The sequence below is a fragment of the Lipotes vexillifer genome, unplaced genomic scaffold (genome assembly GCF_000442215.2).
Source record: "Lipotes vexillifer unplaced genomic scaffold, Lipotes_vexillifer_v1.1 scaffold1285, whole genome shotgun sequence".
In the NCBI taxonomy this organism is placed as follows: Eukaryota; Metazoa; Chordata; class Mammalia; order Artiodactyla; family Lipotidae; genus Lipotes; species Lipotes vexillifer.
The window spans coordinates 811381-826327 of record NW_006796211.1 but is presented as its reverse complement, the minus strand read 5'-3'; the positions used below and the strand labels follow the sequence as shown (position 1 = coordinate 826327).

The window sequence follows — 14947 nt, the reverse complement described above, 5'->3', positions numbered from 1 at the left end:
TTTCCCTTATCAGTGGAATTCAAATTTGGTTGTGCGTCAAAATCCCCAGGGAGCTTTTTCACATAGATTCCTCGGCCCCACCCCCAGACAGCCTGATTCTGCAGAGGCTTGGGAGCCTGTGATTTTGGGGGAGCTTGTAGTTTTTTTAAAGATCACCACATGATTCTGACATGCAGCCAGGTTTGGAACTGCTCCCTGATACCACCTTGATTTTGGCACTTAGATTCCCTTTAGGAAGAAAAACAAACAAAAACATAAAACAAACAAAAAAAACCCACCAACTATTACCACTTCACTGTTATCCTGGATCTGATCTTTGTCTCTATCTGAATTATGGAAAACCCTGGGCAAAATTTTCTTGTCAAGAAGGCAAGCATATAGTTACAGATGGAAAAGGGGTGTTATTCAAACTCCCTGATTTCCTATTCAAATGAAAACTAAAAGGAAACATTACCATTCACTTTAAGAACCACTCACAGATGGCTCATTCTGATACACAAAGAGTAAAGGGTCGGGGGCTGCAGGTCAATTTTTTAAACAAATTGGGAGTTGTCCCAGCAAATTGTTGTTAGAATAATGCAGTACCATACCATGGCCCAAAGATCTGATTTGAAGCACAGTACTCAATTCACCATCACCAGATAGAAGGCTGTTGACACCACTGGCTTCAATCTGGAAAAGTCCATGATTCTGAAAACCAGTGACCTGGGTTCAAATACCAACCCTGCCACTTCCTGACTGTGTGACCTTAGGAAGGTCCCTTCAACCTTTTGGGCGTCTGTTTCCTGATTTCTAAATGGGGCATTAAAATCATACTTCTCTCACAGAGTTGTTATGAGGGTTAAATGAAAGAGTTTATGGAAAGCACTTATAATTGTGTCCTGACATATGTAAGTGCCCAGTGAATGCTAACTATTATTATTACTTTTCAACTTTCTCCTTTATTTTAACCAAACTAACCTACTTACAATTTCTCTAATACAGCCTGTTCTCTCTTGCCTCAGGATCCTTCTACTGAGGATGCCCTTCTCTGCTCAGATAACTCCTGCTCACTCTTTAACATTCAGCTATGATTGTATCTAATCTCAGAAATCCTGTCTGACCTCCTAGGCTGGATTACAAACCCTTTATGAGCTCCCAAGGATCCTATGCACACTTCTACAATAATGGCAACCAATATTTACTGAACACTTCCCATGGCAAGACATGGTGCTAAATGCTTTCTGTAATTTATTTGCTTTCATTATCACAATAACCCTATGAGACAGTGCCACCATTTTACAGATGTGGAAACTGAGGCACAGAGTATAACTTGTCCAAGGTCACAAGAGCTCTTAACAATGTAGCCTGAATTCAAACCCAGGTCTGATCAACTCCAAAGCCATGGTCTTCACTACTCTGCTTTGCTATATGGTTTTACACATGTTGGTTTACTTGTCTATCCCTTCACATTAGGATCTAGGCTCTTGGAAGGTGGGGACAATGTCTTTTCTCTCTGTATCTACAGCACCTATTAATCAGCACAGAATAAGTGCTTGATAATGCTTTGATGAATAAATGAATGTATGTATGGATGGATGAATGAATGAGAGGACAAGAATGAACAAAGAAATAAACCTGTATTTTAGACAACTTTTTTTTTTTTTTTTTTTTTTTTTTTTTTTTTTTGCGGTACGCGGGCCTCTCACTGTTGCGGCCTCTCCCGTTGCGGAGCACAGGCTCCGGACGCGCAGGCTCAGCGGCCATGGCTCACGGGCCCAGCTGCTCTGCGGCATGTGGTATCTTCCTGGACCTGGGCACGAACCCGTGTCCCCTGCATTGGCAGGCGGACTCTCAACCACTGAGCCACCAGGGAAGCCCTAGACAACTATTAAAAGCAATCAACTATCTTGGAGACAGAAACTGCTGGTAGATGGACGTGTAAGAGGAAAAGTGCCTGCTGGTTCAGATAGTAATGAAAGATGGTATAGAAGAATCTGGCAAAAAAACAAAATAAAATAAAAGACTGGCTAAGTCTTTAGCCAGTCTTTAGCCTGTTTCACCCAAGTCTCTTCATGGCCCAAATTTCTACACAGAACATTGTACAGACATAACCCTGAAGAGAAAGAAGCAAAGAGGAAATACCAATGGGAGGCCTTCTGAAAACGGATCTTAATTCAGCCTTCCTGATTTGCCATAAGATCCTTTGCCACAGAAGTCCCAACATAGGCTTTTCAGTACGCAGTTGTGGTGGTTCCCATTCCCTAAATCCGTATCGACATAATGCATCAAATCCTTTTCCCTCAATCTGTCCCCAGCGAGAATCTCCCTCAGCCTCATTCCTGCCCCTCATTTTCGCAGAGGTTAACATTTAACAAATTACACTCCCAACCTCTTTCCAGGCCCATCATCTTTTTAAGTTCAACAAGAGTGGAGCTTGCTGGCTAATTTTAAGTATCACATTTCTCCCTGAGCTCCTCTCAAACTGCTCTCTGGTTTCGGCTGCAGAATGTTAACAGGCCAGAAAGCACAGGGGAGACAAAGCACTTTATCAGCTTCATACCTAAAATAATAAGCAAGTTTAAAATAAACAGTTGGGAGAGATTGAATGGCACGCTCTACTGTCAGCAAAGGCAGAAATGCCCCAGTCCAGGGCTGACAAATGACGGAATGGTCTTCTGGTTTCACACTGGATCTCGTCTCTGAACTCTGTATGTTTCTGCTGGTGTTTATAAATGAAGCCGTATACTTTTCACTTGGTTTTCTTAAGAACAAGTTCATGAAATACTTTCTAGTTTCCTTGTGAACTACCCCAAGCAATATGTGAGTGGGAGCAGTGCAAGCTCCCACAGATACTTTCCGAGGGGGTCCCGGGCTTGACTCTAGGATGATGACAATTTCCAAAAGGCCAATTTAACAGCAATTGGATTTTTCCTGCCTGCCTGCACCATTAGCTGACAACTCACTTCTTCCATCACATCTGCAAACAGTTCTCCTAGACAGTTCTGACATTTCCCACTTAGGAAAGCCACTTTCAGGAAGTTATTAACCCAAACGGAATCTTCCTGGTCAAGCTCAGGGGTACAGAAATGCCTCAGGTGGACAGGTCTGCAGCCAGTTGGTTCCCAGTAAGCAATAAGAACGGCCAAATAGGACAAATTGGAAAAATCAGACCAAAGATGCCAGTTACTATGAGACTAAATACCTACAAGTGTAGAGAGTACAGCAATAATAAAATTTCCATTTTTTGAGAGTATTATTCCATGAGAGCAAAGACCATACCTATTTTGTTCACTTTATACCAGCACAATGCCTAGTTCATAGCAGGCAAGTATTTGCTAAATGGATAAATGTAGTGTTAATATGTGCTGGGCACTGTGCTGGGCACATTGCACATGTTACCTCATTTATTTACCCGTCCTAAAGCTAGAAGGTGAGAATTAGACAAGGAAACTGAAAACCAGAGAAGTAACTGCCCATGGTCACCAATTAGTAAGTGATAAAGCTAGGACTAAAACCCAGCTCTGCCAAAGCAATGTTTTTGCCACTATGCCCCTCTCCAAAACACAGGCTCAGTCACTAACCTGGTGAGGTCCTTATATTGACAGTCTTATTGAAATTATCCTTGAGCGCTTCTATCACCGACTTCATTTCTTCATCCACCTCTTCCAAGCTGATTATATCCTCAACCAAGGTAGTGTTAAGATTCATTCTGGTTTGGGACTGTCCCTTCCCTTTGGCTAGAAAGTCAACATTCAATGAATTAAAAAAAACAGCAGCATAAACAGAGACAATAAACAATGAGTTAAGAAGTACCTACTATGTGCAGGGAAAAAAGCCAAGTGCTAGAAAATTACAGAACATTGTCACTAAGTGTAGGCCCTGAAAAAGAGCCTACCCTTACTGTCAACCTGGGACCCAGCATCACACACTTTCTCAGATATTAGTGAAGTCACAGGTTTTATAATGAGATACCCTGGTGAAAATATGGGCTATAATGCATATGACCTTTATGACCTTGAGCAAGTTACTCTACTTCTCTGATATCAGGTTCCTTTCCTATGAAACAGGAATAATACCTATACTGCCAGGTTGCTGCAAGGATACAAATTAAGTAATTCAAATACCTAAAAGAGCACTATCCACATGGCAGACACTCCATAAGTGAATGAATTCCTTATTTTTCAGAAAAATAAACAGAAGATGAGAAAGGTAGAGTGACTTTGCCTAATGTCACAAGGTCATGAAATAGTAAAGACAAGGTTTGGTCCCAGATGTGCCAAATTTTAAACCCATGAACTTTCCATTAAATTGTCTTCATAAAATGTAATTGGAGATACATAAAATATATTAATTCATTTAAAAATGAATCCTAAGACAAGGATATGCACAGTATCTGATGGCTGGTACAGACAAAAAAAAACAACAGTAGTTTAGCAACATTAAACACCGCTGGTAGTAGTGACAATGGCTTTTATTTTAGAAAGCAACAATACTGAGAACTGAATAAAATTCTAATTTATATCTAAACCATCACAGAGATTTTTCATATGCATCTATAATGTGTATATGCATACATAGATCACTCCCGTGAGTATTACAAATAGTCTTGCATTTCCTTAAGGAGGGTGTGGGAAGGAGAAAAAGAATAAAAATATTTAAATAATACTATCCTACACTAGTTTATTTATTAAGTATTCAACAAATATTTATTGAGATCATTCACAACAAATTTTATTGAACATCTACAGTGAGCTAGATCCTGAGCTATTTATATACCATATTACAATTTGCAATGCAATTTCAAGTACATTCTTCTTTTAGATATTCAAAGCAGCTCTCTGACTTAGGAGGAACAGAGATTATTACTGTCCCCGTTTTACAGATGAGAAATTTGAGGCACAAGCCATTTAAATGTTTTGCCCAAAGTAACCAACCAGTTAGCAGCAGAGTGATTTTTTTTTTGAACATTTAGTTGCTTGTATCACCATCTTGCTTGAAATCTCACTGGTCTTAAGTTAACAGGCTAATGGCTTAGAATTGTCAGAACTGATGAAAGAGGTGAATCTTCAGATTTAGAAACACAAGTTCCAAACAGGATAATAAAAGTAAATTCATACCTAGACATTTTGTGAATGCAGAAAACCAAGGACAAAGAGATTGTGAAAACAGCCAGAGAAAAGATAAATTATCCATAAAGGATCAAAATTTAGAAAAATAGTGACAACAGAAGCTAGAAATAATTTCCAAGAGCAACAACAGAAGCTAGAAACAATGGAAATAATATCTTCAACTTTAGTGTTAAACCAAGTATGCATGTTAAAAATTTTAAGTTATGCCCATCAATATTAGAATGGATAAATATTCTTTATGAATGAAATACTATACAACCATAAGAAGAAAAGATCTACAACTACAAAGAAGAATTTAAATGAATCTCACAAACATGATGTTAAGCAAAGTGGCTAGACACAAGAATCCAGACTGTACAGTGCAAAATCCAGATACAATAACATATACTAAACAATTTAGCAGATAAAACTATATCATTAGTAGTTAGAATAATAGTTACCTGCAAAGGGTAGAAGGTGGTAAGTTACTAAAAGGGAGCAAAAGGGCACTTGTGACATGCTGGGAATGCTCCGGTTTTTGGTTTGGGTGCTGATTACATAAGTAAAAATTATATACGTGAAAATTATCAAGCTTATTATTATTTTCTTATGATAGCTGCACTTTTCCATAGGTACTTTATTTTTTATTTATTTATTTTTTTGCGGTACGCGGGCCTCTCACTGTTGTGGCCTCTCCCATTGCGGAGCACAGGCTCTGGACGCGCAGGCTCAGCAGCCATGGCTCACTGGCCCAGCTACTCCGCGGCATGTGGGATCTTCCCAGACCAGGGCACGAAACCGTGTCCCCTGCATCAGCAGGCGGACTCTCAACCACTGCGCCACCAGGGAAGCCCTAGGTGCTTTATTTTTATAAAAACATAGAAAAGAAATTAAAAGTAACCACCAAAACAATAAGAAATAGAATGTATACCTTCCAAATCAACAGAGATGAAAAAAGAATAAAGAAACTTGATTAATTCAATAGAAAGGAGAAAAGAAGAAACAAAGAAAACCTCAATAAAGAGGTAGTACAAAATAATAGAAATACAAGTACCCAGACCAAAGAACCAGTTAAAAGTTAGAGACTCTCAGTAAGATTTTTTAAAATCTAGTCGTATATAATATATACAAGAGATTTTACAAAAACATAAGCTCATAGAAAGTTTAATGTATGGACATGAGAAAATTATAACCCTAGCAAATATTAATCAAAAGAAGGCTGGTGTAGTTATATTAAGACAAAATTGATTTTACAACAAAATGCATTATTAGAAACAATGAGGAGCACTTCATAAAAACAGAAAAAATTCACCAGAAAGATAAAACAATTCTGAGCTTCAAAACTACTTATGGACCGAAGAAAAATGTACAGTGGAATTTTAAAATATTTAAAATGACAATAATAAAAATACTACACAACAAAAACTTGTAGGAAGTACCTAAAGTTGTATTTATAAATTTACAGCCTTAAATGCGTACAAGAAGTCAAAAATTAATGAACTAACTGTCCAGCTCAAAGGATATAAAAAGAACAAGAACATGGGAGGAAGTAAACGATATAGAACTGAAGTCAATAAAGTTTTAAAAAAGAGAGATCAAAAAAATTAAAAGCTTTTTTTAAAAAGGTGTATAAAATCGACAAACTTCTGTCAAAAATAATTGATTAAAAAAGGGAAGTAGGGACTTCCCTGGTGGCGCAGTGGTTAAGAATCTGCCTGCCAATGCAGGGGACATGGGTTCGATCCCTGGTCTGGGAAGATCCCACAGGCTGCAGAGCAACTAAGCCTATGCACCACAACTACTGAGCCTGCGCTCTAGAGCCCGCAAGCCACAACTACTGAGCCCACGGGCCACAACTACTGAAGCCCGCACATCTAGAGCTCATGCTCCGCAACAAGTGAAGCCACAGCAATGAGAAGTCCATGCACCGCAAGGAAGAGTAGCCCCCACTTGATGCAACTAGAGAAAGCCCGCGTGCAGCAACGAAGACGCAAGTCAGCCAAAAATAAATAAATTTTTTTAAAAAAGGGAAGTAGACTCAAATAAATAATACTGAGAAAGAAAAAGGGGACACAGTCACCAAAACAGTAGAGATTTTAATAATCTTAAGAGACTATTATGGACAACTTTATGCCAAGAACTTCCTATAAACATATAATTTACTAAAACTAACTCAAGAACAAAGAGAAAATCGGGGAGTTGCCTGGTGGCCTAGTGGTTAGGATTCTGGGCTTTCACTGCCGTGGCCTGGGTTCAATCCCTGGTCAGGGAACTGAGACCCTGAAAGCTGCACGGCGCGGCCAAAAAAGAAAAAAAAAAAAGTATTCCTATTCACCAGCAACCAAATAGAACACACAATTTTTAAAAAGATATAAACTTAAAACAATGAATCTTGTATAAAATAACACAGAATATATTTATGACCTTAAGGTAGGGGAAAATTTCTTAAAAAGGAAAAAAAGAGCACTACTCAAAAAAGATTGATAAACTGGTCTACATTAAAATTAAGAACTTCTGTTCATTAAAAAAACACTGTGAAAAGGCAGTTATTATCAGCAATACATATATATATGCAGAAGTCTCATCTTTAGAATACATTAAAATTCTTACAAGTCAATTTTTTTTAATGGGCAAAAGACTGGAAAGAGGATAACCAAATAACCAATAAGCAAATAAAAGGTGCTCACCATCATTATTCATCAATGAAATATAAATTAAAATCATAATGAGCTATAAATGCACACCCATCAGAATGGCTAAAATTAAAAAGGCTGACCATACCAAGTGTTCACAAGCATACAGTGGGTATTTAGCAAATAGAAAGCTAAAACACTCTGGGAAGGAGTGTAACCTGACATGACTACTTTGGAGAATTGTATGTTCTGAAACTGAGCTGAAACTTAATATATGCATAACCGAAGGCTCAGCAATCCTCCTCTTGGTATACACCCAACAGAAAGGCATACATATGGGCATCAAAATGCATGTTCATAGCAGCATTATTTATTTTAGCTCAAAACTGGAAGCAATTCAAATATCCATCAACTATAGAAAACACACATAAATCGTGGTATACGCATTCACTGGGGTACTATAAAGAAATAAAAATGTACCAACAACTACTACAGGCAACAACATGGACAAATCTCACATGTAGATTGCTATCAAAAGAAGACAGGCATGAAAGAATACATCTTGAGTTCAAAAAGGGCAAAACAAATCTGTGGTGGTAAAGTCAAGAGAGGGGGCTGTCTTTTGAAGGGTGACAACTTAAAAGGACATGAGGGAAGCTTCCAGAGTACAAGCGACATTCTATATCTTAATCTGGGTGATGGTTACATGGTTGTGTTCACTTTGCGAAAATTCACTGAGCCATACACTTACAATGTACGTATGCACTTTTCTGTGTACATCACTCAAAAATTTACTTTAAAAAACATCATATACAAAAGTGACAAAAATGGGGCTCCCCTGGTGGCGCAGTGGTTGAGAGTCCTCCTGCTGTTGCAGGGGACACGGGTTCTTGCCCTGGTCCAGGAAGATCCCGCATGCCGTGGAGCGGCTGGGCCTGTGAGCCACGGCCGCTTGAGCCTGTGCATCCGGAGCCTGTGCTCCACGATGGGAGAGGCCGCGGCAGTGAGAGGCCCGCGTACAGCAAAAAAAAAAAAAAAAGTCACAAAAATGATGGTAGCCTAGAAATAAACCTGATTTAAGAACTGTGCAAGATCTTTATGGAGAAAACCTGACAATACAAGTTTCATAGAGAAGAGCAAAAGGCCAAGAAGAAGAAAAAGAAAAAGCTAGCGTGTTCTGAGGGGAAAGATTTGTACCACTAGATTCAAGACTTGTGTTTCAGGCATTAAGGAATTTAGTGCAGGGAGAGATGAGTAGTTCAACACATCAAGAACTCAGATATAAATCATACCTATAAAGAAACCTGACATATGACAGAGGAAGCATTACAAATCTGGGAGTAAAGAAGGACTACTCAATAAGTTAGGTTGACACACTTATTATCCATTTTAAAAAGAAATAAAATTAGATTCCCTACCTCACATCATATTCAGAAATAAATTCCATATGGATTAAAAAACCCAAATGTGGAAAGTAAAAACCTTTAAAAGATTTAGAAGAAAATACAGAAGAATAGCTTTATGACTTTCAGATAGCTGAGGGTTTGTTAAATAAGACAGAAAAAGCACAAATGATAAAAGAAAGAACTGAAAAATATGACTACATTGAAACTTATGTTCAATGAAAGACATCATAAAGTAAAAAGGCAAAGTAGATACTTGCAACATATACAATCAACAAAGGATTAGCATTCCTAATATAGAAAGAATCCAATAAACCTAAAGGAAAAAGTCAACCAACTTTTTAAGAGGCAATCAAAGAAGACAAAAACTGAATAGCCAGTGAAATATGAAAAGATGCTGCTTACACGCTGCAACTAACATCTAGTGCACTAGAATACTGCAATGCTGTGGACATCAGGAGACCTGGATTCCAGTTCTGCCACTAACTCGATATGATCATGGGCAAATGTCTTATATATGGACCTCAGTTTCCTCATTTGCAAAATGGTGAGATCTGTGCTTCACTAGGTAATTAGAAGAATTTCTTCACTGGATAATTATAATTCCTTCAATGGATAATTATAAGGATCAAATTAAATTATTAAATGTATGAGAATTTAAAAAAATATAATGCAACCTATAGATCAAAGTTATTAACTGAATATAAGGCTTCTATGCATTAAAGCTCTTTTGGCAACTTGTTAATTTTCCTATTAACAGAAAAGGAAAAGGTCTGCATGAAACCATAAAAGAAAAGCAGTGGGAAAGATATTCAGTAGGGTATTTTAAGCACCATCCTTAGGAATGGAATCCCTGACCCACCACTGCAAATAGTAGGTCTGCTTGACAATTTCCTGTCACTCATTCATTCCTTCAACAAAATTTTTTGATACATACTATGTGTCAGGCCCTGTTAGTTGCTAAACAAGAAAGACAGAGACCTCACAGGGTCCAGTATGGAAGACATAACAAACAATAATTAACTAATTAATGAGTGCTGTGCTTAAGTACATCAAAGGTAAAGTAACAGTGTGCACAAATGCATGTAACAAGGGACCTGACCCAGCCTAAGAGGTCAGGGAAGGCTGACCTTTAAGCTGAGACCTGAGTTGTATCAAGGTCTCATTCTTGGATGACACAAGCCATTAAGATCATCCATCTAAATCCACGGCTCTAATATCTCCTCACCCAACAACCTTCTGCTTTTAATACTATTTCCAACGCAGATCTTCCTATAAGGAGAAGACAGGTTGATCTCTGATTTGCTTGGCACTTATACCTCTAGTTCTAAATCTAAAAGAAATTAGGCATTTTCTGAGCCATAATAACAAAAGAGGCGGCATGGCAATGACAAAACAGGTTCTAATACCAACTCTGTCACTGTGACCTTTTAAGCTAATCAACTGAACCACCTGAGATACCATTTCCACATGAGGCATGGGGAGAAATTCAGAACATCTCTGAGATCCCTTCCAGCTATGATAATTCAAGCACTAAATATAAGACAGGGGTGAGGAGGTCATGCCTCTACCTTTGGCTTTCTTGGTAGCGAAATGACGGATTGGTACAGCTGGACAGGCCAGGTATTGCCCGTGGTCATTCTGTCTTCCACTCACTGTCTTCAGCGTAACTTCTGAAATAGGTCTGGTCAAGGCTGCAAGGAAGTTGCAAAAGGCAGGGTGGACCAAGTGGGAGCACCTTAAACCCAAGGCCATGACTGAAGACAATTCTTTTGAACACCCACTAAAAAGAACAAGACAAAAAGGAGATCAAAGTAAAACAGACCGTATTACAACTTCAGAAAATAATCTGTACCAGTTAGCAAGCAAATCCTCTCAGCAGAGCCTGTCAATCAGTTTTGAGTATGTGCTAGGTAACTTAAATACATTATCTCTAATCCTCCTCCCAACATCTGTACAACTTAATATGATTAGCCCCATTTTATACTACAAAGAAACTGAGGCTCATGGATATCTAAGTAACTTGCTCACAGACTCTAGGACTCCAAATCGCCATGCTCTTTCCACTACAGCAAATGCCCCTTAGCACACAGGGAACAGAGTTAAGTAAATGTAGAGCAGACTAAATCCTTAATGATGGTAATTAAACCCTTATAGGAGAAAAGGCACAAAATCTTGATAAAGTTATACTATAAAGAGGAAGGGCAGAGCACTGGAAGAAGACTTTAAACTAAATAAAATCATCTCAACAGGCATAAAATGACTGGAAAATTCACACAACAGCATTTAATTAAAATTTTCTTTGGTTCCTTATGCACCGATTACCAATTAGAATGCACTTTACTGTGAGTCTGAAGCATGGCTGAGGTTTGAGGTCTTCCATGTTACAGAACTAAAGCTCTGGGAAATGCCACCCTCCTTGGTGTTAACACAAGTTACACATTATACTTCTGAGGGCTTTGACCATGGAAAAGATGCTAGAGCCTACAGCTACCTCTGGGATAGAACACAGTTCTAGCTTACTGGCAAATGTAGCATTAATAGCTTCTGCCAGGAATCTGGCTATTATTACTCAGCTAAAAATTAAGCACAATTAGCAGCAAATACCTGGAAGCTACCGTCTTTGAAAAACAGCCCCATACCTCATTAAAAAAATTAAAAATCTCATCCTAAAATTTTGATGCAGTATAACAGACTGAATAAGAGCATGGGTTTTGCAGCCAGAAGACTTGGAATCCAATCCCATCTCCACCACTGACTAAATGCCCCTGAACCTCTCCGCACCTTGATTTCCTCAACTGTAAAATGGAGATAATTATAGTTATTTCCTAGGTTTGGGAAGAATAAATAGGTTAATGTAAGTAAAACACTTGGCACAGTCTCTAGAAGACAGGAGTTTCCCAAGGCCCTTCCCAAAAGGGTACCTATTGACAGCTGTCACCTTTCCTTTCAAAGACTTCCATGCCAGGGTCAGACACAACAAAGAAATCGTACATGTCATTACTAAAGTACAAGGAAGCCTAGAGTCAGTCACATCTAGATATAAATTTCAACTTTGGGCAATTCATTCCACTTACTGGGCATCACGTTCCCCATTTGCAAAATGAGAAAAATAATCCTGTTCTTAAAGTAAAATGAGATAGTGAATGCATATTAAAAACCTAGTAGAGTGCCAAGAATATAGTACCTGTTTAATAAAAGCTGGCCATCACTATCACTATTTTTTTAAAGAAAAGCAAATGAGTTGCACAAAGGCAAATAACTTCTCCCGATGGAATTTTTAATAGCAAGAGATGCTAGATGTCAGTGAACAGTGTGTGGATGTCAGTAAAGACAGAGCTAGATAAAAAAATAAAATTTTTTTCCCCTTTCACATTATTAATACCTACTATTAATGGAGGTCAGGCCTGGGCTTCCTGCTTTACCCATATTATTCATTTAATCCTCTCAAAAATGCCACAAAGAGAGTATAATGATCTCCTTTTTATAGACGTAGAAGCTGAGGCTCAAAGAGACTGTCACTGACCAAGGGCATGGAGCTAATAGTTCTGCCCTGTAGCAGCAAAACGGTTCACAGAAATGTGCCTCTAAGTGAGGTTTCTATATCTAGGTTTTTGCCTAATACAGCTAATGCCTAACCCACACTTATATCCAAATATGGCTGTATAATATAGTGTGTGTTTTTTTTTAATCTACAGGGTCTCAATCTGGCTGTTTCACTAAGACAGGTTTCCTGGTGTTCCTGTTGCAGGTCATAATACCAATCCACAAAGCAACAGGAAATCAAAATGGGTTAGAAATAAACAACCTTTGACAGAAAACTCACCCAAAAGCAGACCCGGTACACGTGAACCGGAAGACGACGCTATAAATAAACCACACTGCTGAAATGCTTAAGGCATAGATTTTAATTGCATAGAAGGCAGGAAACTTCAAAGTGGAAGGTCAATAAAGGCAATCCCTTGGACCCTTTACCTTAAGAACATGCATATTAACACTCAGTTCAGCAGAGAAGTAAGGTCTAGGAAAGGAACCATTATGGGAGCCCAAGTATTATACAACAAAATTAACCTACACTCAGAAAACAAAATGCAGCAGGAAATATCTGACCTTTGGATGCGGTCTTGAACTGGATTCTCAGTTTGCCCATTTACTAGCTGTGTGACCTTCGGGAGATCATCAGCCTCTCTGAGCTACAGTTTCCACTGCATCTTTCTCATGGTGATATTAATGAGCCTTTAAAAAGGTAATTATAACAATAATAATGAAACAATAGCTTATAATCATATAGTTATAACTATGTGGCAGAAACAATTCTAAGTGACATATTGCATATATTAACTCATCTGAGCTTCATGATAACCTAGGAGATACGTACTTATTATTATACTCATCTTACGGATGAAGAAACAGAGGCACAAGATAAATAATTTGCCCAAGATTTTATTTCAGGCACTTTTGTTCCAGAGTCTGTGCTCCTAAACACTATCCTAGATTGTGTACATAAGGCAGTATAATTACTGGCATTATTTTTCCAACTGTTGAAACATTTTTTAAAACTACTTGAAGCACATATTCTTTATCCAAAGTCGAGATTCTCAAAACTTGAATTTTCCTGTTTTTTTTCATAGAAGGTGCACTTTAATTTTGTAAAGAAATAGATGAGGAACACAAAGTCCTGGTTCGTCCACTGTCCCAGCAACCCCTACCAATCCAGCTGTATATTAGCTTATGATATGTAGACTTTTATAAATGTGGGTGTGCACACATGCAGGCCCTTGTTGTATATAAAATACTTTCATGTGTTACCTGGTTCTCACAGTAACCAGGGTTGTGATAATCACCCACATTTTACAAATAAGCAAATTGATCTTTCATTTCCTTGAATATTCTTCCTGCTCCAGGGTCTTCAAAAATACTGTTGAATCTACTTGGAATGATCTTCCCTCACCTCTTTAATGAACCACCTCACACTTTTCTTTCAGATTTCAGCTTAAGCATCACTTCCTCAGAGGATGCCTTCCTTGGCTATCTCCTCTAGCCCAATAGGTCAAACGTCCTATAGCCCAGTTTCATAGCACCCTGTACTTTTTCATAGCACTTACTTTAACAATACCAGTTAATATTTGTGTAGTTATTTGATCATTGTCTATTTCCCACCCTAAGACTATAAGCAGCACAAGGACTGCATCCCCAGTCCCTACCACAGTCCTGAACATAGAAGACACTGAATAAATGTGAAGAATCCATAAGCAAAAGTCTATAAAGATTAAGTCCTTCCTCAAGGTCACAATGCTGGCACCAGAACTGAAATCTAAGCCTCAGACAGTAGGTCCTAGGCTCTACTTCCCACTGCTTCCATTATCTCTTGGTTTGCCAGATTTTTCACTTAGAGATAATAGGGCATGTTCTCTAAATTCAGTGCCATGTGAAGGCATTAAAAGTATCTGACTCTATGCAGGATCATGTCCCTGGCACAGGCAAAGGAAGGATGAGACACTTTAACAAGTGGAGAAAGAGCTTTTGCCTAAGAGCTAGGAGGGCTGGATTCCAATATTCCTATCTCATCACTCCCTGCCAGCCATCCTTTTTAGATTCATAACTACCCTGTATTCAAAAAGCACTTGTGTAAGCTCTGCTGATGACCTGAGACTTGTATCAAGTCATTTCTTCTACCTAGGTTTTCTTTCCTCAACTATAAAACGAAGGGTCAGACTAGGTTTTCATTCTTTCTAACTATAAAGCTCTCCAAGATTCTGAGAATGCAAGAGAGTGGGGTGACAGGAAAAAGGCATCAAACTTAGAGAAGACCTGGGAAAGA

The 14947-nt window shown here is 38.4% G+C and overlaps 1 protein-coding gene across 2 annotated transcripts in view; it reads right to left on the bottom strand.

Moving 5' to 3' along the window:
* MRRF (mitochondrial ribosome recycling factor) overlaps window positions 1-14947 on the bottom strand; it is a 54954-nt gene that overhangs the window by 38613 nt on the left and 1394 nt on the right. The window contains exons 1-3 of one of the 2 annotated variants that reach the window (XM_007468362.1): window positions 11796-11835; window positions 10698-10910; window positions 3564-3719 (exon numbers count right to left, since the gene is read on the bottom strand). In XM_007468362.1, the coding sequence (XP_007468424.1) occupies window positions 3564-3719; window positions 10698-10910; window positions 11796-11835 (409 nt within the window). Of the gene's footprint in view, window positions 1-3563; window positions 3720-10697; window positions 10911-11795; window positions 11836-14947 lie in introns of those variants that run through there. The other variant, XM_007468361.1, reaches the window with a different exon arrangement.